Below are 22,489 nucleotides of genomic sequence, written 5' to 3'. Positions count from 1 at the left end.
CTGCTGAGTTTTTCTGTCTAGCCCCCACCCAATGCTGGACATTCCAACCCACACTGACTTGCTTCTCTCCTTGTGCCTGTCTCCCCACTCCAACACAAGTTCTCTAGTAGATGGGATCCAGGCAACAGTGCAGAGCCTGGAACCCAGTCAGAACTCTGCCCCCCTATTCCCCCCACTTCCCCGAACATGGGCTGAGTTATGAGTAGTGAGGAACAGAGCAGAAAAGCTATCAGCAGCCCACAGGGGCGTGACTGCAAAGCCTCCGGCAAGGGAAGGCGGTGGCTGTGGTTGTGGGAACCGGGCTGTCCAGGCACAGGGAAGGCTACCCTGCAGCCAGAGCTCCCCACTGTGAGAGGGAGAGGGCCCTGTTCAGTGCTCAAGAGAAGCTGGAAATCTCAGGCTTCATGTGAGATCTGCTGATCCGTAAACATTGGCAACTAATCCCCGTTTTAAAAATATGTATCTGTCATCTGGGTGTAGTCCGAGGAGCCCGATCTGTCCACTCAGAGGGAGAGAACATGGGAGGGGCTTTCAGAGCAGAAGGGATGCCCTCTGTTTTGCACACAGAAAGAGTTGCCTGACCACACAGAGTGGACACTGTGGTGGCCACCAAGGTCCCCCTTTGGCTGGGGGCCCGAATCCCATACTTGAGCTCCTTTCTGCAAGCCGCCTTGGACTGAGGTTACGACTCCCTTATCTGGGATAGCCACAGCCAATATCTGGTCCATGCAGAGTGACAAAGGACCATCTCTTTGCCTCGATGAGGGACATCTCTGCAGGGTCATGCCAGCTCCGGGGAGCTCACTGTTATCCCTTGAGGGAGGCCTCTGTTGGATTATGTCACACCCAACCTCACCCCAGCCTTCCCTGCCCTCTGTAACCTCCTGCACTTGGTGACTGGTGTTTCTGTCCCCTGGGCTCCTGGGACAGAGCCGGGTCAGGGGGCAGAGCCCAGGACATGCAGCCCCAGGAAGGCTGACAGTGCCAAAGCCTTACCCTGAAGGTCCAAGGTAAATCTTCCCAGGGCAACGTACCCATGAATTCATGGCAGGCAGTTCTGTTTCCCTGGTAATTTACAGGGCTCGGTGCTCCAAGACTTTAGATGTGACCCTGGTCATTTCGGTGGGTCCAGCCAGGAGCCAATGTCAAAAAGCCCCATGTTGGGGCATTATGGGTTTGTAAAGTATCTTCTCTGTTTTCTCTTAGGCAAATTTCATAGACCAGTGCATTCTATACCTGGGGGAGTCAGCAGCTCCTACGACTACAAGAAGTCTTTTTTGCGCACACAGCTATGAACTCAGTGACGGGGTAAGGATCTTTACCTGTGACCATAAAACCAGGTCCGGAACGGGCCAGCCCCTCCATGTGTGGCTATCAGGGGCAATGAGCCCCCACACCTGTCCCCATCCCCTTAGGTAGCCTGAGTCCATCACAGACATGGGCCGTGACACTAAGTCGTAGCAGTGATAAGAACCACAAGTGTGTGCTGACCACTCCCTACACACCAAGGTCTCTGTGCTCACACTCTGCATGCTTTTACCCTCGACCTTCTTCTGAAGCACAGTCCTCCCCCATTTCACAGATGTGGAAACTGAGGCACAGAGGAGTTAAGTGCACCAAGGTCACACAGTTGGCCTTGGACCCCAGGCAGTCTGGCTACAAGGAATAGCCTGTACTATTAAGCCATTAAGTCACTGTCCTGGAAACAAATGCCAGCCTGGCCGCCTACCTGATGGTGGACCCACCTGGGTGGTCCTTACATGGTCAGGTGGCAGTGGGCCTCCCTGACTGCCAGCAGCGTACTAGGTCCTCCTTCCAACCCTGTGGGGTAAGGCCACTTACCTTCACTGAGCACCTGGCAGAAGGAGAAGCAGGGGCACCTCAAAGATGGCTTTGAACCTGGGAGGGTCGAGAAACACTGCCTGGCGTGGGCGTGGAGACACAGCCCTGCTGTAGGAGCACAGCCTGGAGCGCCTCTCTGGAGAACAGCCTCTCCCTGTTGGGGTACTGTACCCCCTACAACCAGTAAGCGCACCCAGCATGGTGACCTCTGAAACGTTCACAGGGGCCCCCAAGGGGACGCGCAGAAGGATGCAGCTCCGTGACGGTAACCTGCTGTAGAGGCAGCCCAGCGCCTGTCCCCAGGGGAGTGGCTAGTGCCTTGCCCCCAGAGGATTCTGGTCAGGGAGAAGTGACGTATGGGGTGCCCATCAGCCTTGACATGCATGTTAAATACACAGAACTGAGTGACACAAGAAAGACAAGATGCCTCCATGTGGGTTTCTGGCAGCAGGGGCCGTGTCAGCAGGGACTTGCTCTCAGGGGGAGCCCTTCAGGGGGCAGAGGCTCCAGGAGGGGCTGTCCCCGCCTGACCCCGTGGGTCTGGAGTGTACACTCACCAGAAACGTCCTGTCTCGAGGCGAGCCATTGGCTGTGTGGCCCCACAGGGGTGACAGGTGCCTGTGTGGGTGAGACCCCCCACATTGGCTGAGGGCATTTCTCCAGGGAAGGCCCGCCCCAGCCCCTGAGAATGAGGGGGGTGGGGGGGGACACAGATCACTATGCGTGCTGAAGACAGACACAGAGGAACGGGGACCTAGAAGAGCCCAAGAGGACGGCCACCATGCCAAGGGGAGGGAACGGTTGGACGTGGAATGGGGTGGGGGGATGAATGGCTGGAGCCGGACGGAGGCCTTGGCTGGACGGCGACGGAAAACACACCACACCTGCCGCATGTGATTAAGTCACCCTCCTGGCGAGAGGTCAGGCACAGAGCAGGGCGGGCTGTGGCCACCGTCTGCGCAGTGCATGTGGAAGGGACGCCTGCCCGCTGCAGACGGGATCACGAGATGCTCCCGGCCCCTGAGTCTGGAGCAGCCAGAGCCCATCAGAAGCCAAGTTAGTAACTACAGCGGTAGAGGGACATTCGTCACTGTCAGCCCTGAGTGCAGGGCCAGGTGGGGACGGGAGTGAGGCCACCAGGCCTGGGCTGCCCTTGGCAGCTGCTCCAGGTGCAGAGAGAGGAGCTCTGTCTGTGGGGAGACGAGGCCAGGGCCGGGAGCAGGTGCAGGGCCCCTCGGCTGGGCTCCTGCAGGCTTCAGTGAGGCCTCTAGCAAGGGCCAGCACTGTGCAAAAGCAGCGAGAAAGGGAGAAAATGCCGGCCATGTGCCATCAGTCCCTCGGTGAGTCTTTCCTGAGGGTCTACTGTGTGCAGCAGCTGGGGCTTGAATGAGCTTGAATGAGCAAACACCCCAAATCTCACCCCTGTGAAGCCAGCCTCCTTTGGGAGAGGCAGGAAAGCAGCAAATACACCAAAGTGTGGGGTCAGTGGGTCGGCGCCAAGAGGGAAAACAGGCAAGGAAGGATCGGCGGGGGAGAGCCAGAGTCTCAGACAGGGTGCTGAGGAAAGGGGGACCCCCAAAAGGAATGGAAGGAACTGGGGAAGAGCCAGGACACAGAGGATCATGTGGCTGCACTGCAACCCCTCCCATCTCCACCTTCTCCAATTCTTCTGCCTCAGTTTCCTCATCTGTAAAAAACACAGACAGTACCACTTTGCTCAGTAGTTCTGTGACAGCTGAGTTCCTCTCTCTGGAAGTCTCTGGCACATCACTTTATCACCCAGAAACTCCACTCCAGGGCAAACACCCCCAAAAATTGCCAGTGTGGTCTCGAAGGGATGTCTGCACACCGTGTTCAGAGCAGCACTCATTGGAATAAGCAGAAGGTGGAAACAACTCACACACCCATCAGTGCATAAGCCAAGTGTGGTCTATTCCTACAATGAAATACTACTCAGCCTTCAAGAGGAAGGGAACTACAACACAGGCTCCGACAAGGATGAACCCTGAGGACATTATGCTTAGTGACAGAAGCTGGTCACAGAATGATAAATACTGTAGGATCCCACTAATACGAGGTCCCTAGAGCAGCCTAGTTCCCAGAGACAAAAAGCAGAATGAACGGTGACTGTCAGGGGAAGGGGAGTGGGGAGCTAGTGGGGAATGGAGACATAGTTCCGGTTTTGCAAGAAGAGTTTCTAGAGACGGCTGGTGGGTCTGGCTGTGCAGCACTGGGCAGGGACTTAGCCACTGAACCGGACACTGGAAATGGCTGCAGTGGTAAATTTCATGTTATGTGTATTTGCCAGAACTTTCATTTTTATCTTTTTTAAAGACTTTAGTTATTAGAGAGAGAGAGAGCATGTGTGTATGAAAAAGCAGCAGGGAGGGGCAGGAAGAGGGAGAGGGAGAAGCAGGCTCCCTGCTGAACAAGGAGCCTGATGCAGGACTCAATCCCATGATCCAGGGAATGGACGGAGCCACCCAGGTGCCCCTTACCACAGCACTTTTTTTTTTTTTTAAAGATTTTATTTATTTATTTATTTATTTTTTTTTTTATTTGACAGAGAGAAAGAGCACAAGCAGGGGGAGCGGCAGACGGAGAAGGAAAAGCAGGCTCCCTGTTAAGCAAGGAGCCCAATGCGGGGCTCAATCCCACGACCCTGGGATCATGACCTGAGGAGCCAAAGCCAAACACCCAACCCACTGAGCCACCCAGGCGTCCCCCGGCTCTGCTATGACTTTTAAAAATAAAATAAACAACACTCCTCTGGATGAAAAAAAGGATCTGGTACCTAGTAAGTGCTCAAGGGAGGCCTGGTTCTTGCCAGTGCTACCTCTGACCTCCTCAGGACACAGAGACAAGAGCACAGGGCTTGGCACACACAACTGGTGATTCTGGCCACGTTCTCAGCCGCCCCCGTGAGTCTGGGTTGGACGAGGAGGTCCTTCTAGCCCAGCCCTTCTCTGAAGTCAGCCCTTGTCCCTGAGCCTGCCGACCCAGGGGACTGGCGTGCAAAAGCAAGCGACTGAGCTTTGCGCAGGATCATAGAGATCAAAAGATTTGCTGGAGTGGATATAAATAGCCCCAAAGCTCTGGCTTCGCTAAGCCTGGCACCGGCCCGGCAGGCCAGGGAAACCCCGGTAAGCCTGGCTTTAAACACCTTCCCAGAGCAGCCCCCTACAGACCCCAGCAGAGGACTCAGAAGGCCCCCAGGTTCAGGCTTTGTGCCCCAACTCCCACCTCACTGCCTGTCATGATTCCTCTTTTTTGAACTCAAATTGGTTTTTAGATCAAAGCAGGCCCCTCCCTTGCCTGTGAAAGCATCTGGTTTGCTGGGTAAGGATGGAGGGGTGGGGGGCGGGTGGAAGGGAAGCATTTTGAGGCACACCTGGGACACAGGGGAAGGGTCAGGGCTGGAGGCAGGCAGTAAAAGTGCATCCCCTTGTCTGCCTTACCCCGTCTGGGACTCGGGCTTGCTTTCACCCCCACTCTTCTAATGCGGACACTGTTTCTGATGGGTGCACCTCCGCCCTCCCTCCCCCTCCTGCACACCAGCAGGCATCCCCCTGAGGGCTGCCTCCAGCACGCCGGACTCCATGCTGGCACTTAGGGGGCTCAGCAAATGCTGCTTAAGTGAATGAATAGATGAATAAATCAATGACTAATTCAACACATGTGGGAAGAAAGGAAGGAAGAGAGAGGGAGAGGAGAGTCCCAGACATGTGGTTGCCTACACGTCTCTGTCTCTGCCTCTGCCTCTCCTTGGGTCTCCCTCTGTCCCTCTGTCTCTGTTTCTGCACCCCCAACACAACCCATCAAAGTCTGTTTGTCTTCCGAGGGCAGCTGAGAGCGGAAGAACCAGGGAACTCTGAGCTGCCGCTGGGGTGCCCCTCCTTCTCCCTGGTCTATCCACCTGGGTACCTTCCCATTTTATTTTCTTTTTTAAATATATTTTTTAAAGATTGGATTTATTTATTTTGAGAGAGAGAGAGAGAGAGAGAGAGTGTGTGTGTGTGTGTGTGTGTGTGTGTGTGAGAGCAAGCAGGGGGAGGGGCAGAGGGAGAAAATCTCAAGCAGACACCCCACTGAGTGCAGAGCTGATGTGGGGCTCAAACTCATGACCCTGAGACCATGACCTGGACTGAAAGCAGCACAAGAGCTGGATGCTTAACTGACTGAGATACCCAGGCACCCCCTTCCCACTTTCCCAAAGATCAGCTTCTTCCCCTTCTTCTTGGCTGGAGCCAGCAGCCACCCAGCCAACCCACTGACTCTTCCCCTGAGAGAACCCTGCTGGCCCCATCACTTCCCTTGGGTGCCATCATCCACTAGTGTCAGAGTCTGGGGGGCCTGAGTCAGCCAATTCTCTGCCTCTGTGACTCATACTGTATGAAGTAACTGGCCCTCACCCACCAAATAAGATTAAATTTAGCAACAATCTTAACACTAGGGTCCCCAGGGGACCCACCTCCACTCCCAGTGATTCAAACTCTGAGGCTTCAGGCTCCCAGACATGTAGTCAAACATCTTCAAATCATAGCTGTAAAACCACCTTCACTGTAACCTTAGGACCAATTAAGAGAGGCCAAAACCAAATGTACTAACATGGGCTTAAAGACATGGTTTTATTCTCTCATGTAAGAGCCTGGAGATGGCGTGTGCTGTAGTTTCCCCAGGCTACAGGAGTTCAGGCTCCCTCCAGCTCACTGCAACCCTGTGAGACAGCTCTTGTCCCCACAGTCCACAAAGGGCTGCCTATGCACCAGCCATCACATTCCCATTCCAGTGAACAGGAAGGAGCAAGAGACAAAAGACCCACCCTTTCTTTAAAAGACACATCCTGGAAGCTGCACACCACAGTTATGGCCAGAACAGAGACACATGTCCATCTTTAAATACCAGGGAGGCTAAGAAATGCAATCTGTACTCCCCACAATTTCTGAAATAATAATGACTGTGGGGTGCTACAGAGTGAGCCTCCCTACAGCCAGTGCTGGACTTACTGGCCTTGTGCCACGGGGAAAGCTTTGTTCCCTATTCTTATGCCCCCTTTCCAGATGAGGAGAGTTGCCCTGGCTGCTTAGGACAGAGCTGGTCAAAAGCCAGACTTGTGTACATTCACCACCTTGGCAATTTTTATCTATCAAGCTGCACTTGGCAAATGGGGCCTGAGAAATGACAGAAGTGACCTCCCTATGCAACTGAGACTACGTCTAGACCACAGCCCGAGACTGTGTCTCAACTGTGGCAGATACCTGAGGACCCAGCATGGGTCTCACTATGCAACACTGGCCTTTTCCAGACAAAAAGCCAAGCTCTACATGGGTTGTGGCCAGGCTGGGCTGAGCCCACTGGCCCCAGAGGACTAGACCCCAGCTGGGGACTTTTCCATTAAACCTGGGGGCACAGGCTGACCACCAGCTCCTGCGTGGGGGTGGAAGTTGTTTGTATCAGTCAAATTAAAGCAAAGGAGAACCATTCGGGGAGAAAGATCATGAGCTTCAGCCGAAGCTATCACCTAGAGAAGAAAAAGAAAGCCACCCCCTCCTAGAGGGACACAGGTAAAACCCAGGACGTGAAGTCCCTGAAGAGTAGTGTGGAAGGGGGTACTGAGAACGTCTGGGGCTCCCTGTCCCTCATAACACCCTCTCTCACCTCCCCAGCCCAGCAGTCTCTCCAGTCTCTTACATCCCCCTGCATAGGGGAGAGGCCAGGGGACACCTGCCTCCCTACCAGGTTGAGAGGCCACCTCCTTGTGCCCCTGGACCCATCCCCTTCCCTGGCACACGTCTGTACACAAAAGGCTCCATAACCACTTACTGGATTGGACCTGAAGTTCCAGTTCAATAGAGAGATTAAAGACACTACCTTTTACAATAAAAGCAGCCCTTGCCGAGAAGAGGAACTGACCTTCTGGCAAAATAAAAGCCGCTGTTCCCATCCCTCCGGTCTCCTCCAGCTGAGGGGGACGGGACTTTTGGCATCTGGTGAAGGGAGAGCTGGGAAGATGATGATGAATCAGCTCCCCCCACTCCACCCCCATGCTGCGCTGTGCTCCCGGGGGCCAGCGTCTGCATGCTCTTAAACAAGAGGGCCGTGCTGTTCCTACTGGGCCGGTAGCCTCCAGATCCATCCACATCCTCTCCTCCTGGGCTGCAGCTTTCAGGTTTCTGGGTAGACAAGAGACCAGGCTTGCTGAGTCCTAGCCACGAGGGAGGAGACTTTGCATGTCATGTCCAGCCCGAGGATAGCAGGCCTGCCTGCTCTGGAGGCCACAGAAACAGAGGGGAGGCTAGCTCCCATCACTGCTACTGCCTGACCACAGGCAGGGCCCAAGAATTTGGCCAGCGGTGGGCCTCAGGACCACCAGACACAGAGCAGAATGGAAAGAGGAATACTTTTGGGAGTCACAGCTCATGTTGGGCCCCTCCCACCACTCCCCCAAGTGCAACCCCAAGCAAGATGATTTACTTCTCTGAGCTCAGGTTCCTCATCTCTAAAGTGGAGCTATGCACATAAAAAAGGGGACCAGTTGGGGGCACCTGGGTGGCGTAGTCTGTTTAGCATCTGACTCGATTTCAGCTCAAGTCATGGTCTCAGGGTCTTGAGATCGAGCCCTGCATCAGGCTCTGCCTCAATGGGGGAGTCTTCTTGGGATTCTCTCTCCTTCTCCTTCTGCCCTTCCCCCTTCTCTCTCTCTCTCGCTCTCCCAAAAAGGGGGGCGGGGCGCAGGAGAAGAGATCAGCTAGCATACAGCAGGTGCTCAATATAGGCTTATTCCAACCAATCTCATAGTGAAGACCTCCAGTGCTAGAAAAGTAGCTGCATAGAAGAGAACAGCCACGAAACATTTTAATGAGTTTGAACACACAGCCACACAGTAAATGGAGGCACCACTACAGTGATAATACGCATATCATCAAGGAGACCACCAAAATGACACTGAGGGATAAAATTAAATAATCAAGGGAAATAGAAGGCCTACCATTTTCTTCCTGTGCCTCCAAGGATGGTGGTCTTTGCCTCCATGGTGTGCACACTCCATTTGAGAGACCCTGGGCTCGTCCATGTAACAGTCATGGATTTAAAGGGTCTGATTTTAAATATAAGCAGTTTTCTGGGAGGGTACCCAAAAGCATGGGGACCTGGCTGCTGCTTGCCCCAGAGGGAGGAGAGACAGGCACTGTGGCATGGCATGGTCGTGGGAAGTCAGACGGGAGGCCCCTGGAGGACCCAGTCCTGCAAGGAGAAACCTAAAGAGAGGCCTGATTCCAAAGTGTATAAAATCATGAAAAGTTTTGAGAGGAAAAGGTCATGAGGCCGGCATGGAGGTGTGGGAAGGGCATGCCAAGCAGAGCGAACAGCATGGGCAAAGGCACCGAGGTGGGACAAAAGCAGAGGTCCGTGGTGGGTGGCAGTGCCGAGGACACGCAGCCACCTGGTCGCCCAACCCAGGACGGATTTCCAAGCAGGAGAAATAGCTGTGTGAGGTGAGAGGGACAGGCCCAGGAAGGAATGGAAAGAAGAGGGAGAGGGTGTCCACCTCCTGCGTGCTCCCCGAGTAGCAGCTTAGGGCTCAGCACACTCTGGAGGGTCCTTTCCAGGGACCTGGGTCAGGCCTGTGTGTGACAGTCCTGGCCGGGGTGTCCCCTGAGGGTCCCAGCAAGACGGGAGTGCACATCTGTGGGAAGCCCCACCTGCCCGCATGGACGACAGGCTCCCCTTTGCAGGAATGCCGCGCTCCTGAGGCCCATGATGCTGGGGGAACACTGCAGGGATGAGAACACCACACTCTTAATGATTGCAGTTATCCAAAACCCATTAGCAGTGATGATTTCCTCCAGACCCCCCTCTCCTCCCTGGATGTTTTGGCTGCTTTGCCATATGGCAGGAGTTAAAAATACAGCTCAGAGTGACAGGGCTGCTAGCAAGAGTGGGCAAGCATTCGCCGAGGAACTGGGTGGGGGGCTGTGGCCAGATTGGGTCCCCTGCTCCTGTCCCTGGCCAGGTAGCAGCGCTGGGGACGGACATCCTAGGCTCCTCGTAGCCAGTCACCAAATGCACTATAGAATGAGAAGGCCCTCAGGACACATGGCCACAGCTAAGTTACCCAACAGAGACAGGTCACCACGATGGGGAGGGACAGGCTGCACACTCCATGCTGAGAGCGAGGCACAATGTGGGCCCGGCCTGCGGGCAAGCTGCGAGACACACTTGTGCCAGCATCAGGGTGGAGAAGCAATAGCAGGGCCTGAGCTAACCCGAGGGGACAGATGAAGGACAGCAGCAGACCCCTGTTCCTTCTCCCACTGAGACCAGCAGGAAGTGGCCAAATGGCTTCCAGGACTCCCAGAGGCAAGTCACACAAAGCCTCACAGCTCCCCCCGGACTTTTCGGAACACTGGCACTGGGATCCCTGCACCTCCAAGGAAGAAGACTGACTCCCAGAGCCCATCATGCTGGGGAAGCCACCTATGCACTCAGCAGCTCCAGCTGTGCCCGGCCTTCCAGTCTTGTCTGCAAGTTCCCAGATGGATTTGGGAATCATGCTGGATACTCCGGACCAGCTCAACTGGGACGTGAATACCACTGAGTAACTTCCACTGGCAGAGAGAGAAGCAGATGCAAGCAGTGAAGCCCAGCCCAAGTCTTGACCTGCAGAGTCTCAGGACCGTGAGTTGTTAACATGGCCACAGGGGACCAGAGTTTGTAGACTGACTGGCAGACCGACTGAGTCCGTCCATCTGTTCATCCATCTGTCCATCCTTCTTTCCTTCCACACATTCATTAAAATCCACCCTGAGCCAGGGCCTCTTCTAGGCATCCCAGAGACAAAGGATTCATTCTCCCTGTCCCCATGGGTGCTTCTAGGCTGGATCCTCCGTGCCCACCCAGTTAGCCCGGGTCTCTCCCTGTCTCCCTGTTTGGCAGTTTTCTCCCAGGGGCCCGTCCCTTCCAGGCTCCACAACCGACCAGCGTACTCTTGTCTGGTTCCTGCCCCTGCCTTCATTCTCTCTGGGTGAGGAGAGGACATGCGGGATGTTCCATTTCTCAAATGGGCCTTCGTATGCTCGAAAAAAACCACCTGTGTACTAAAACAACAAGGGTATTTAAATGTTGCATTGGACAAGATCTCTCTAACACAAAAGAAGGTAGTCAGAGGGGGACAGAGGAAGAAAAAAAGATAGAAAACATATTGAAGGTAAATAACGAAGTGGCCGATGGAAATCCTACCTTAGTAACAATTATATGGCGGGTAAGTAGATTAAACACTCCAATCCAAAGGGGGAGACTGGCAGAATGGACTAAAACCACAAAATCCAACCATGTGCTGAGAGACCTGCTTTAGATTCAAAGACACGAGAGGATGAACATGAACGGATGTAAAAGGGGACACCACGCGACTGGGAAGCCAAAGAGAGCGGGGGGGGGGGGGTGCGGCGCACAGACCCCAAACACGGACTTAAAGATGAAGACTGCTTCTGTGGACCAAGAAGGATGTTTTCTAAGGACAAAAGGGTTGGGCCCTCAGGAAGACACAATACTTCTTAATACACATGCACCAAGCAATAGAACCCCAAAACCCATGAAGCAAAAACGGAGAGCAATAAAGGGAGAAATGGGTGGTTCCACAGGAACAGCTGGAGGCATCGGTGCCCCACTTTCCATAACAGGGAGAACAAGCAGACAGCGGGTCACCAAGGAGACAGAGGACTTGGACACTGGAAACCAACCAGACCCGACAGCCAGGCCCAGACCATCTCCCAGGAGCCGGTGCATATTCCTCTCCAGGGTTCGTGGAACGTTCTCCGGGACAGATCCCATCTTACTTAGACTTTAAAATGAGTCTGAGTTTGGGGCACCTGGATGGCTCAGCCTGTTGAGTGTATGACTCTTGATGTGGGCTCAGGCCATGATCTCAGGGTCGTGATTTGGAACCCCGGGTAAGGCTCCACGCTTAGCCTGGGGTCCGCCGGAGAGACTCTCTCGCTCCTCCCCTGTGCACCCTTTCCCCTGCTCACTCTCTCTCTCTCAAAAACCAAAAACAAAACCAAAAACTAGTCTCAATTCATGTAAAAAGACTATAATCATAATAATCATATGAAGTATCTTCTCAAAACACAGTGGGCTGAAATTTAGAGCCCCCTAAATAGGGCTAGATGGCAGCTCTCAGGGGAATGTGCTGGAGTCATCCTTGTTCAAACCACCACTCTCCCTACCTCCCTCGCCTTGCTGTGCCTCTGTTTCCCCAGCTGTGCAATGGGCACAAGAGTAGTATTTCACAGAGCCGCAGCAAGGGTTGATAAGAAACCACTCGGCTATCATAACTATTACTTGTCATCGATGGAGGGTGGCAACAATAATCTCTTACATTTCATCTCTGGGTGAGGAGGCATCCCCTCATACAACGGGTTAAGATTTTCAAAACACCTTGACGCCCACTGTTTAACTTGGTCCTCACTGCGGCCCTGCAGGATCACCTGGTACATGAGAAAAAGCTGGTAGTGGTGAGGCCCCAGCATGGTAGCATCTTCTGAGTCCTTCGCCCAGGGCCTGGCTCACAACAGGTGCCAGGAAGGGAGCAGGTTGGCCTACGGGTGGGCATCGAGTCGGGGTGGTCAGTTCCCCGCACACCCCTTGCTGGTGGAGCATTTTACACACCTCCAGGTCTAGAGGGGTTCTGCTGGGTGAAAGCAGAGCCTGGAAGAGATGTCTAGGCAGAGATGAGAGCTTATAATGGGCTGGGGCAGGGAAGAGGGGGAGCAGGCAGAACATTCTAGACGGCTCTGCCTTTTTGTAGGGAGTCCTCCATCCTACTGAAACAATGTACGTCTCCCCCTTTAACTGCAGGTTGAAGGGATGATGATGGCACATCTTACAAATGCACTGGATTCACGATCAGCTACATTAAACATGCAGAAGTCAGACAGACAATACAGAGATAAACGCCAAGTCCCAGTCACTGAGTTCTGAATCCCGTGACTTTTCTCTGACGTCAAATTTCTTCTCCAGCTAGTAAAGAGGGGACAACAGCAGCAAAAACTGTCAGGGAGGAGGGGTGCTCAGCTCACCTGTGTTACAGATTTAACCCTCACAGTTCCTTTCTGAAGGAGGCAATGCTTTATAATCCATTTTACAGGTGAAAACATGGAGGCACAGAGAGGCTAAGTGACTGGCCAGAGGCAACACAGCCAGACTGCGGTGGAGGGAGTGGTCTGGCCCCATGGTGCGTTGCCTGACTGTGTCTGAGTATGACCATGACTCCTGACCAGGAGCATCTGAGTGTGACTGTGACTCCTGACCAAGAGCCCTCTAGAACCCCCAGCCGCCCTGGGGGAGCTGAGCATCCTTGCTCAGGCTGCTTCTCCAGAGGGGTGAGTGAGAGAGGGGAGCTAGAGGCAGGGTCCAGGGACATCAGCCGGTCCCCCACTCTCTTGTTAGTCCGAGAACACCGCAGGCAACAAAGACCCACATGCACTCCACCATCTGGAGCCTTTCCTTCTGGGTAAGCAATGCTCTCTCCTTCCCGTCTGGATAGGGAGTTGTTGGGCAAGGGGATAGGATGGGACCATGTCCCTTTTATCCATAACTCATGAGCTTCTGCTCAGCTCCACCAGCACCCCGGGCCAAGCTCCTGGCACCCCACATCCCAAGTTCTGTAGCATCTCCTGCGACCTTCTTCTCACTGGCTCCCGCCTCCCCCCCAGGAACAGGGGTCCTGGCCACACCTGAGTGCCGTCCTGGCCCTCTTCTGTGCAGCAACCCCAGGAACACTGTCTCCCAAGGTCCCTCTGGACCTCTCCAGCTCTGCTTGCCCTACCCACCCCCCCACCCCCTATGTATCCCCCACCCCACTCCTCTCCCTTGCTGTGCTGTCTGTCCCCTTGCTCACTCTCTTCCAGACACACCTGTCACCTCACTGTGCCTCGACCACGCCAGGTGTGCTCCCCTCTCAGGACAACCCCAAAAGGGAGATCCAGCTGTCCTCCTGGAGCCACTGTCCGCTGTTAGAGAAAACGAAGCTGAGGCTCATGGAGGTGCCTTTTATATGCTAAGGGTGAGGAAGAAGAGCTTGGTCTCCAGGCCCTAGCCCCATCAGAATCTTACATCTGAGCTGACCACATGGCCAAAAGCCCATTCACATTCAATTTCAGGCTATCCAGAAACTCCTACAACCTATCTTCAAATAGTCTACATTCTGGACTAGAGGACATCCCAGCCAGGGTCTCCAGCAGCTGTCACAGTACGTAAGATACAGCCTGGAGAGCACTTTGAGCACTAAGAGACCTTCATTATCAAGGCCTGCCACATCAGACACATTGCAGGCAGGTTCCAAATGACCCACCGTGAGAGGCTCCTTCAGACCTGCCAATCCAGGACACCCTCCTCGGATGCCCTAGTCCCTGTGGTTCAGATGAGGAGGGCCAGGCCCAGGTGCCCTGATTCTCTGTGAGGCCTGACACTCTTCAGGCAGGGGTGCACACAGGGTGCACACAGAGCAAATGACCCATTCAAATCAAGAAGAGATTTGGGGGGTGGGGAGGGTCAGAGCCAGAAGAGGGGCACATGTGCCAACTCTCTCATAGGACCAAGTGTCCCAGTGTGTCCTGATGAATGGACACCTGGAAAAAGGCCCGAGGTGGCTTCATGGCCAGCTTCCTAGCAGGCTGGCAAATGCCCACAGATTTGGATGGGGGTGGGGGGCATTCCAAGTGGGATGCCTGGCATGGGCTGGGTGGCACCTGCCAGCTTTGGGAGTCCCAGAATCCCTTCCCCTGCTCGTGCACACCCACTGGTCTCTACCACTCCATCATCATCCTGCCAAAAAAGAGACCTGGGCCCCTGGCAGTGAAGTCATTCCTCCAAGGTGACCACAAGAGCAAGGTGCCCATTCTGACACCCAAAGGGAAGAGCCATAGCTGTCCTGGGTGGGCGATGGTGCAGGAGTTCATTCTGGGCTGTCTGGGGCCCACACAGATCCGGAAATGGCCCCATGTTTCGTAAAGCGTTGACACAAAGCAGCATGCAGCTTTGAAGTTATACAGCACGGTGGGGAACTGCGTGGCCTCTCATGGAGGGCAGCCCTGGGTGCCAAGTGACCTCTGACACTGGGTGATTGCAGGCAACCCAATTCACCTCTCGGAGCCTCAGTTTTCCTGTCTGCGAAATGGGCTAATAACAGCTCACAGCTGTCATTGGGAAAGCCTGTCAATGGAGACCACTGGGAGGAGGAATCTGCACTCAGCCCCCGGAATGGGCTCAGTTGTCACTGCGTTTTGTCTATAATCAGTGTTCTAAGGTGAGGTGCAAAAAAAAAAACAAAACACCCAGGATTTCTGTTCTGCCCTTCTGTGAATCTTGTCTCTTCCAAGAAGGAAAGCCAAGCATTTCACAATCAGGGCTCGGACAGAGCACAGCTTGGGAGCAATGAGCCAGTCTTGTTCACCAGCCCCCAACCCCCAACCCCACCGCTGACCTAGCTGAAATCTGGGTACTAAGCAAGTGCCCCGGGCTGGTCCCTATCTTCTGGAACTTGCCTGTCCCAAGTGTCCCCACTCACAGGCCTGGTGTGACCACTGACAACACCTCCCACTCCCACCCCCAAACCTGCCAGGCGCCTCTCACCTCTTCTTTCTTCTGTGCTATTTCCTAGGTTGATACCAGCCTCCTCCTCCTAGCTCAAATGTCACCTCCTCCAGGAAGCCCCTGTTGACACCCAAGGGTGGCCATCTGCTTCCTGCTCTGAGGCTGCACACCACTTGACCCCACTTCCTATCCTGGCCCAGTATCTCTGCAATCTTCTTTATAGGCCTCTATCCATCCCCACGGGTGTCCAAGCAGATCAAGGGCAAAAATCAGGCTGAGCTGCCCCAGGATTCAACAGTTAGTGAATAAAAGGACATGCAGATAGCATAGCCTCCATGCTGTGCTCAGCCTATTTCCTGGTATACAACAAGCGCTCCATAAATGGAACACGGCTCCAAATACCCTCATGGATGACAGGCAGGCAATACAGCAATTAGGGCAAAATTTACATTGTAGATCTGGAGAGGGTATTGTGCTTTGTATACATTTTTCTGTATATTTGGAAATTTTCATAACAAAAATTAGGGAAAACAAGGCTCAAAAGCATTTTCAATACCCTAGCTGTTCCTGCCCCTGGAGCTACCATTCACTGTGTTCCCTAATGCCAGGCCTATTATACAACGCCTGACTCTGATCTTCCTGAACAGAAGCAGCCCTCCCCACTTTACATGGCAGGGAGGTGGGGTGGGGTGAGACTGGCCTCAGGAAGCCAAGGGCTTTGCTTTGCCTCACTTGGAAAACCTGAACCACTGGGAGGTGGCCAAGGCAGGACAGCAGGGATTGCACCCACCTGCCACCAGGGCAGGGCTGAACTCCAGGTGTTGGTCACCGAGTGCCTGGAGGGCCCGCAGAGCAAGGCCAGGACAGCTGGGATGGGGGAAGCATTTGAAACCCTCAAGACTGCAGTTCTCCACCTATTACAACGGAAGCACTTAGTAATTCTAAAAACTGGTCGTGTGTACCCTGCTGGAAACGAGAGCCCTACGGAGGGGCTAGGGTTCAGACTCCCAAGGCCACTCGGAGATGTCACCAGCCAGCACAGCTTGGCTCCCAGCTGGGGTGGTTGCAGCCTGGCTTGGCCTGGGTCTGCCCTGGGCACAGAGTGGCAGACTTGAGGCCCAGGGCGACTTCCAGGTTACAAGTGGGTCCCAGAACTGCCGCCTGGCCATATGTGTGGCTTCTGCCCCATTTTAGTTAGATCACTGCACCTGCCCCAGTCCAGCTCTTGCTGCCCACCCGGCCTGTATGTGTGTTTCCTGCGGCTCCATGGCAATTACTCAGATGGTGCTTACCCTTACAAGCTCTGAGCGGTACCCTTCCCAAGTTAGGCAAAGCCATGCTCTTTCGTGCAGAAACAGACAAGAACAGAAACCACCATCAGCATCAGCTGTCAGGACACTGTCAGAGATGAAAGAGCTGACAGGTAGCCACCCAGCCGACAAAAAAGGCTGATGCCCCCAAACTCCCAGGGTGGCACGCCCCCATCTTCACTCTGGCCTGGCCCCAAGATCTCTGCAGCCTCCAGGAGGTCAGAAGGCAGAGGGCAGAGGTGGACACGGAGGTGGGAGCAAGAGGAGGTCCTGGCTTCATCTCACGCTCCTCCCTGTTTCTCTCGAGATAAAGAAGCTTTTCCTGATTTATTTTCCAGGTTGTAAAATAATCATTTGCTTAGCTTGTCAGACGGCTGGGAGAGAACTTCAGAGAAACACACTCTCCTCATCTCTCTGCGGATTCTACCATCTGCTGAGAAAACAGGAGCGGCTCGCCCTGGGCCCTGGGAGTTGGAAACATTTTGTCCAAGCAGGACCAGCCTCCCAGAGCATGTCGCAGCCCGTCCTGGCCAAGGGACACCCTCCCCGGCATTGGATACTCCACTTTATCTTGGCTGGGAGAACAAGAACATTCTTTCACTAAACTGTGAACGCAGCATCTCCCTCTGCCACCTTTGCCACTGCCCTCTCGGATCAGGAAAAAGCCCTCAAGGCTTCTCCTGGCCTGTATGTGGTCCCAAGTCTGACTAAAAGGGGGACGAGGGGACAGGGACACAGGCTCTCGGGTGTGCAGAGCCTGGACCACGGGCTGGGTACTTTCAGTGACTCTGAGGAACAGAACGCTCTCAGAGGCGTCTTGCCAGGACCCTTCTGAGTACAGCTGACGTTGACTTCTTGCCTGCCACCCCCTCGGCACTGGCCACCCTTAAGCTCCCCTCCGAACTGCCTCCACCATCATCACGGTTAATGTCACCACGGACCTGAGGAGAGCGCTTGTTTGGTAAGTCAACAGAGACTGAATACCACTGGAAACCTCCCCCAGAGTGAGTCACCGACTCCAAGCTTAAGAAAAACGTCCTCTGCAAGTGATGTGACAGCATTTGAGGGCTGGAGGGGACGAGAAAGCTAGGGAGGCTGCTGCACAGGGCCCTCTCTCCAACCTCATGCGGGGGCGGGGGGGTCTTCCTTCTGCTGGGACACTCTGGAAGATCAGAGGCTGGAAAGGGTGGACTTTGAACCCTTGCCCCCTCTCACTGCCACCTCGGGGGATACTGACTACCAGGACTTGGTCACGGGATACCACATGACAGGACAAAAGCCAAGCACACTGGGCTTCCTCTGGCACTGGAGGCCAGGAGTCACACGGGATCCTGGGGTGGGGGTGGGAGGGGAGGGTCATCCGATCTTTCTGCTGCAGCAAGGGTGGCTGGTGGTGGATTAGAACAGGGGGCTAGAGCCAGATCACCTGAGTCCCAATCCTGGCGTTACTACTGGGTAGGTAGGAAAGCCTGAGCAAGTCACACGACCTGAACTTCAGTCTACACATCCATAAAATGGGAGCAGCAACTGGTCCTGCTGTACCTGGCCATGCAGTACGTGGCCATGCAGTAAACCGGTGAATGTGAAGCCCTAGAGCAGTGCAGGGCACATGGGGAGGCCTTCAGGGGGTGGGGCCAGAGTGCACTCACGCTGGCTAACCAGAGATTTCTGCAGGTTCAGACACCAGTGGTGCCTGCTCAAGTTCAAGCTGACTGTCTGAAGGAAAACACAGCAGTTCTAATCGATCCCACTAGCCTTCATCCACTCGACAAATATCTATTGAGCATGTTTTATGTGCCCGAACCTCTAGTGGGAGAGGGTGGTTCTGGAAACATCATTAGGATGTAGCCGACTAAATACTGGGTATGAATTTTGATGTCAGAAAAAATCAATTAAATAATCCAACATAACCAAAGCCGCTGTCTTTCTTCCCTGTTATCATCCTATTGGCCCAAGAGCTGAGAAACTCAGTGTTCTCTTTCAGCAGAAGACTTCGGAGAAAGGGCTTAAAGTTCTGGGCTTGAAAGTTTCTACCGTGCCTGGGTGAGGTGGTACAAGATCGCTATTGCCCCAGGATGAACCCTGTCAATGACCTTCACCTGCATCACTGTGTCCCAGAAAGAGGGGAGGGACACTGCACCTTCTGGATATTCGGGGACAGCCTGTCTCCATGGTAGCAGGGGGCTCCTGACTTGAGCTAGAGCAGCCGACGGCTGCTTAAGAAAAGGTTAGCCAGCCCTGCCTTAGCCTGCCACGCTCAACGCACTCTTGCCTACAAGGACCCCCATCTGCAGGCAGGAGGGCCTAGAGGCCGACCCTGGCAGTGTCCTTGGCACCAGCACTGGGAGAAAGTGGAGCCAGGTGCCCAAGCAGGAAATAATCCCGATGCTGTGGCCTGGCTCAAACACAGGTGGCCAACCCCAACTTCACCCTTAGGTCTGGATCCCAGGAGGTCTCACCGAGTTGTAAAGAAGTTTACTCAGCTCCTGCCTGTGCACAGTCTCTTCCATGCCCATTATCTTCCCTTACCTACCAGAGAAGGTATGGGAGGCAGCTGTGATCATCCTGTGTGCATTAAGAAAGAGCTCTGAGTCTACATGAGGGGAGCGTGACTTGTCCCACGGTCACTGGCTGGCAAGTGCAGAGCCAGCCAGGAGACCCAAGTCTGCCCATGTCCCTTTCTCCACGTAGAGCTGTTTTTCTCTTCCTCTGTTCTCTGCTCTTGCTTTTTCTCCCTCCGAGAACATCACTAACGGCTCTGCATACAGTAGGCACTTCATAAAAGTTGGCTGCTCTCGAGGAGGCTGGTTAAACCATGCTCCCCGGGCATCAATCACTTTGCGATACAGATGGCCTCCGACACCGTGAATCCAGGTGCAGGAAAGGAGCCCTCAGCTCATTCCCCCTATACCTCAAGTATTTGAGATGGCAAGTACGATACCACCACCACCCCCAGCCCAAAGAGTCTCCCATGAAAGGAGAGAGGCTCCAGTATTCTCCCTCCTGAAAGGCAGGGAAATGAAGTGGATGCTGGAAAATGGGCCCAGTGTGCTCCGTCTTGAGCAAGCCCCCTGTTCTGTGAATATTCTCGTACCACACAGTGTCATTCATCACGGGGGGTCTGGCAGCCAGCACAACCACATCTCTTAGGAGTTTATGAGCCTGCCCCAGACTGCTGGTCAGAATCTGGATTTTAGCAAGATCCCCAGGTAGGAGGTGGGCACCGTCAAGTTGGAGACACTCCCCTGACCTAGAACTTGGCTGGTGGTGGTGCTGCCACCGTTCCTCTCAAAGGGGATGGCATCACAGTCCCCGGTTGTGTCTCAGTGAAGGGAAGCCTGTGGGACAGAGCTGGAGACTTGCGAAATAAACCCCACGGCTACATGCCTGGCTCACCCCCACTCTGAGGCCACCACCCAGATGTGACACTGGGGATTCTGCGTAGCAAGAGGGACTCACAGTGAGTCCGAATCCTCCAGTCCCCACACTTGGTCACCAGAGAGGTGACTTTGAAGAGAAGAAAGGAATGCATTCCCCAGGACGGTGCTGGGAGGCATCTGCCAACAGCATGTGTCACTGTTGCCTAGGAAAGTGGAACGTGCATTCCTGCCCTTGTGTTGAATCCCCAAGCTGCTGAGGACTTCACCTGGGCAGCTCCCAGCTTTCCCTCCAGCCCCTGTGTGGGGGATAGGAGCTCAGTACCCTTTGGGTAACACCGGGTAACACACAACCACTGTGGGAGGGGTGGAGTGACACCAGAGAGCCAGGGGCGGGGCACCAAGAAGTAGCAGCCTGGTCTCTGCTTTCTCTCAGTGACACCAGCGAGGAGCTAGCCACAGGCTTCCCTCTTCCCTCTCCGGATAAACAGAAAGCGGGAGTTTGCCACTGGGCCTGCCACCACAGAGCCCTGAGGCTGACCCACGCCCTCACCTCACCCTCACAGCCCTCCTTCTTCAGAGCCCACCAGAGCCCAGAAGCACTGCCCAGAACCGGTGCAAGACACAGGGGAGCAGGCAGGAACCTCTGTCCCATGGCCACAGCCTGGCATAGTCCCACAAGGTGGGCCAGACACCAGGTCTGAGAGGACTGTACCTGGACTCGGGATCAGGAGCTCCTCCCCCTCTCCCCCGCCCCCACCCCAGCAGAATTCTGGAGTCAGGATCAACTCCTCCCCCATTACCCCTGCCTATCCCCCCTCCAACCCCGAGGAAACCTTCAGGAAGCTGCCCACGGCCAGTCCCCCCATCCCTCCCCCACCACACGGTGTTTTTCTCCTCTAACGCGGGGTTCAAACCATGGAGTGTGGCCGGTGGTCCCGAAGACAGAAGGACAGCGAGCGTAGACAGGCTCAGCGCACCCAGGAACCCAAGCCTGGAGTCACCTGAAGCCCCCTGTGCCCCCTGCCTCACCCCAGATGGGCTCCCGGACTTCTGCGGAGAGGAGCCCCGCACCCGACTTGGGCACTCCCGGAAAGCGAAAGGGCTGCCGCCCGAGATCTACGAGCTCGCCCGGGACGCTGGGGGCCAGGGCGGCGGGGCAATCCCGCCCCCATCCTGTCCCCCGCTTAATCCTTGGTCCGAAATAGCTAGGGTAATCCCTGGGTGCGGCGGGCGGGGTATTAACCCCGAGCCTGGAAGGGAAAGACTGAGGCGTTTAGAGGGAGGATAGCTCGGCGCTTCCCGGGCTAGAGGGACCACAGGATCTTCCCGGAGGCACGGCGACCCGCAAGTGACCCAGGCCCGCTCCAGGGCGGGATCTGCGCCTCCCGCGCCCCCTTCCCACTGGGTTCTCCGGGTCAAGAGTTCTAGCAGCGCTACCCAGAGCCCCAGGTCTGCGCACGGACAGCACCCTGTGGCGAGGCCGATCCCGCAACCGAGCCCCGGGGTCCGTCTGCGGAGCCCAGCCGGTGGGAGCCCTGGCAGCGCCGCGGAGCCGGTTTCCTGGGGGAGTCCAATCCCACCCGCCCCAGCTCGGGGGTCCCCAGGTGCGCCTTCCGGCCGGGCCCCCTCCCCGCCTCCGCCCGCCTCCGCCCGCCTCCCCGCCCGACCCCGAGGGGAGCGAGTAGAGCCCCCCAAGAAGTTCGCGCACCCCCGACACGCCCGCGGTCCCCGGTCCCCGGTCCCCGCTTACTTGTCGCGGCGGCTACCGAGCTCCGGGATGACGCCGAGCGGCTGCGGGCCGGGGTCGGGGCGGCGGGCGCACGCGGCCAGGTGTCGCCGGTGCCGCTCCAGCAGGCCGGCGTTCTCGCGGCTCAGCCGCGCCACTTGGCGCTCCAGCTCCTCGATGCGCCGCCGCCGGCGCGCCAGCAGCTCCTGCTGCGCCGCGACGATCCGGGTCAGCTCCTGCAGGTACTCGGCCGCCTTGCCGGGGGTCTCGGCGGCGCTGGCCATGGCTCCCGCCCGGCGGCCGGCAGCGCCTTAGGCGAGCGGGCGGCGGGGCGGCGGCGGCGGCGGCGGCGGAGGGGCGGCCATGGCTGCGCGGCGGGGACGGAGAGGCTCGGCGCGGCGCGGGGCTCGGCCCGGGGGGCGCGGCGGCGCGGGGCTGGCGCGGCCCCGCCTCGACTCCCGCCTCCGCCGGCGCCCGCCCCCGGCGCTTCCGCGCCTCGCGCTCCCCGCGCCGCCGCGCTCCGCCGCCCGCTGCCCCACGGACGCGCCGGGGCGGGCAGGGCGCGGAGCTGCGGCCGCCACCGGCAGGCGAGGAGTTTTGCAAAGTGCCGGCTGCGACGCGAGGGGGAGCGGGAGCCCGAG

General features: G+C 55.9%; 1 protein-coding gene across 1 annotated transcript in view; it reads right to left on the bottom strand.

Annotated features, from left to right (window-relative positions):
• The window catches only part of LOC123387236 (IQ motif and SEC7 domain-containing protein 3-like), a 123,988-nt gene extending 101,796 nt beyond the window's left edge, over positions 1-22,192 (bottom strand). Inside the window, exon 1 of the mRNA XM_045063378.1 lies at positions 21,873-22,192. Coding sequence (XP_044919313.1) covers positions 21,873-22,132 — 260 coding nt within the window. The 5' untranslated portion in view covers positions 22,133-22,192. The remainder of the gene's footprint in view (positions 1-21,872) is intronic.
• Between the last annotated feature and the right edge of the window lie 297 nt (positions 22,193-22,489).

The sequence above is a fragment of the Mustela putorius genome, unplaced genomic scaffold, assembly GCF_011764305.1.
Source record: "Mustela putorius furo isolate JIRA1106 unplaced genomic scaffold, ASM1176430v1.1 tig00003850_pilon_pilon_pilon, whole genome shotgun sequence".
Classification (NCBI taxonomy): domain Eukaryota; kingdom Metazoa; phylum Chordata; class Mammalia; order Carnivora; family Mustelidae; genus Mustela; species Mustela putorius.
This window is presented reverse-complemented; position numbering and strand designations above follow the sequence as displayed.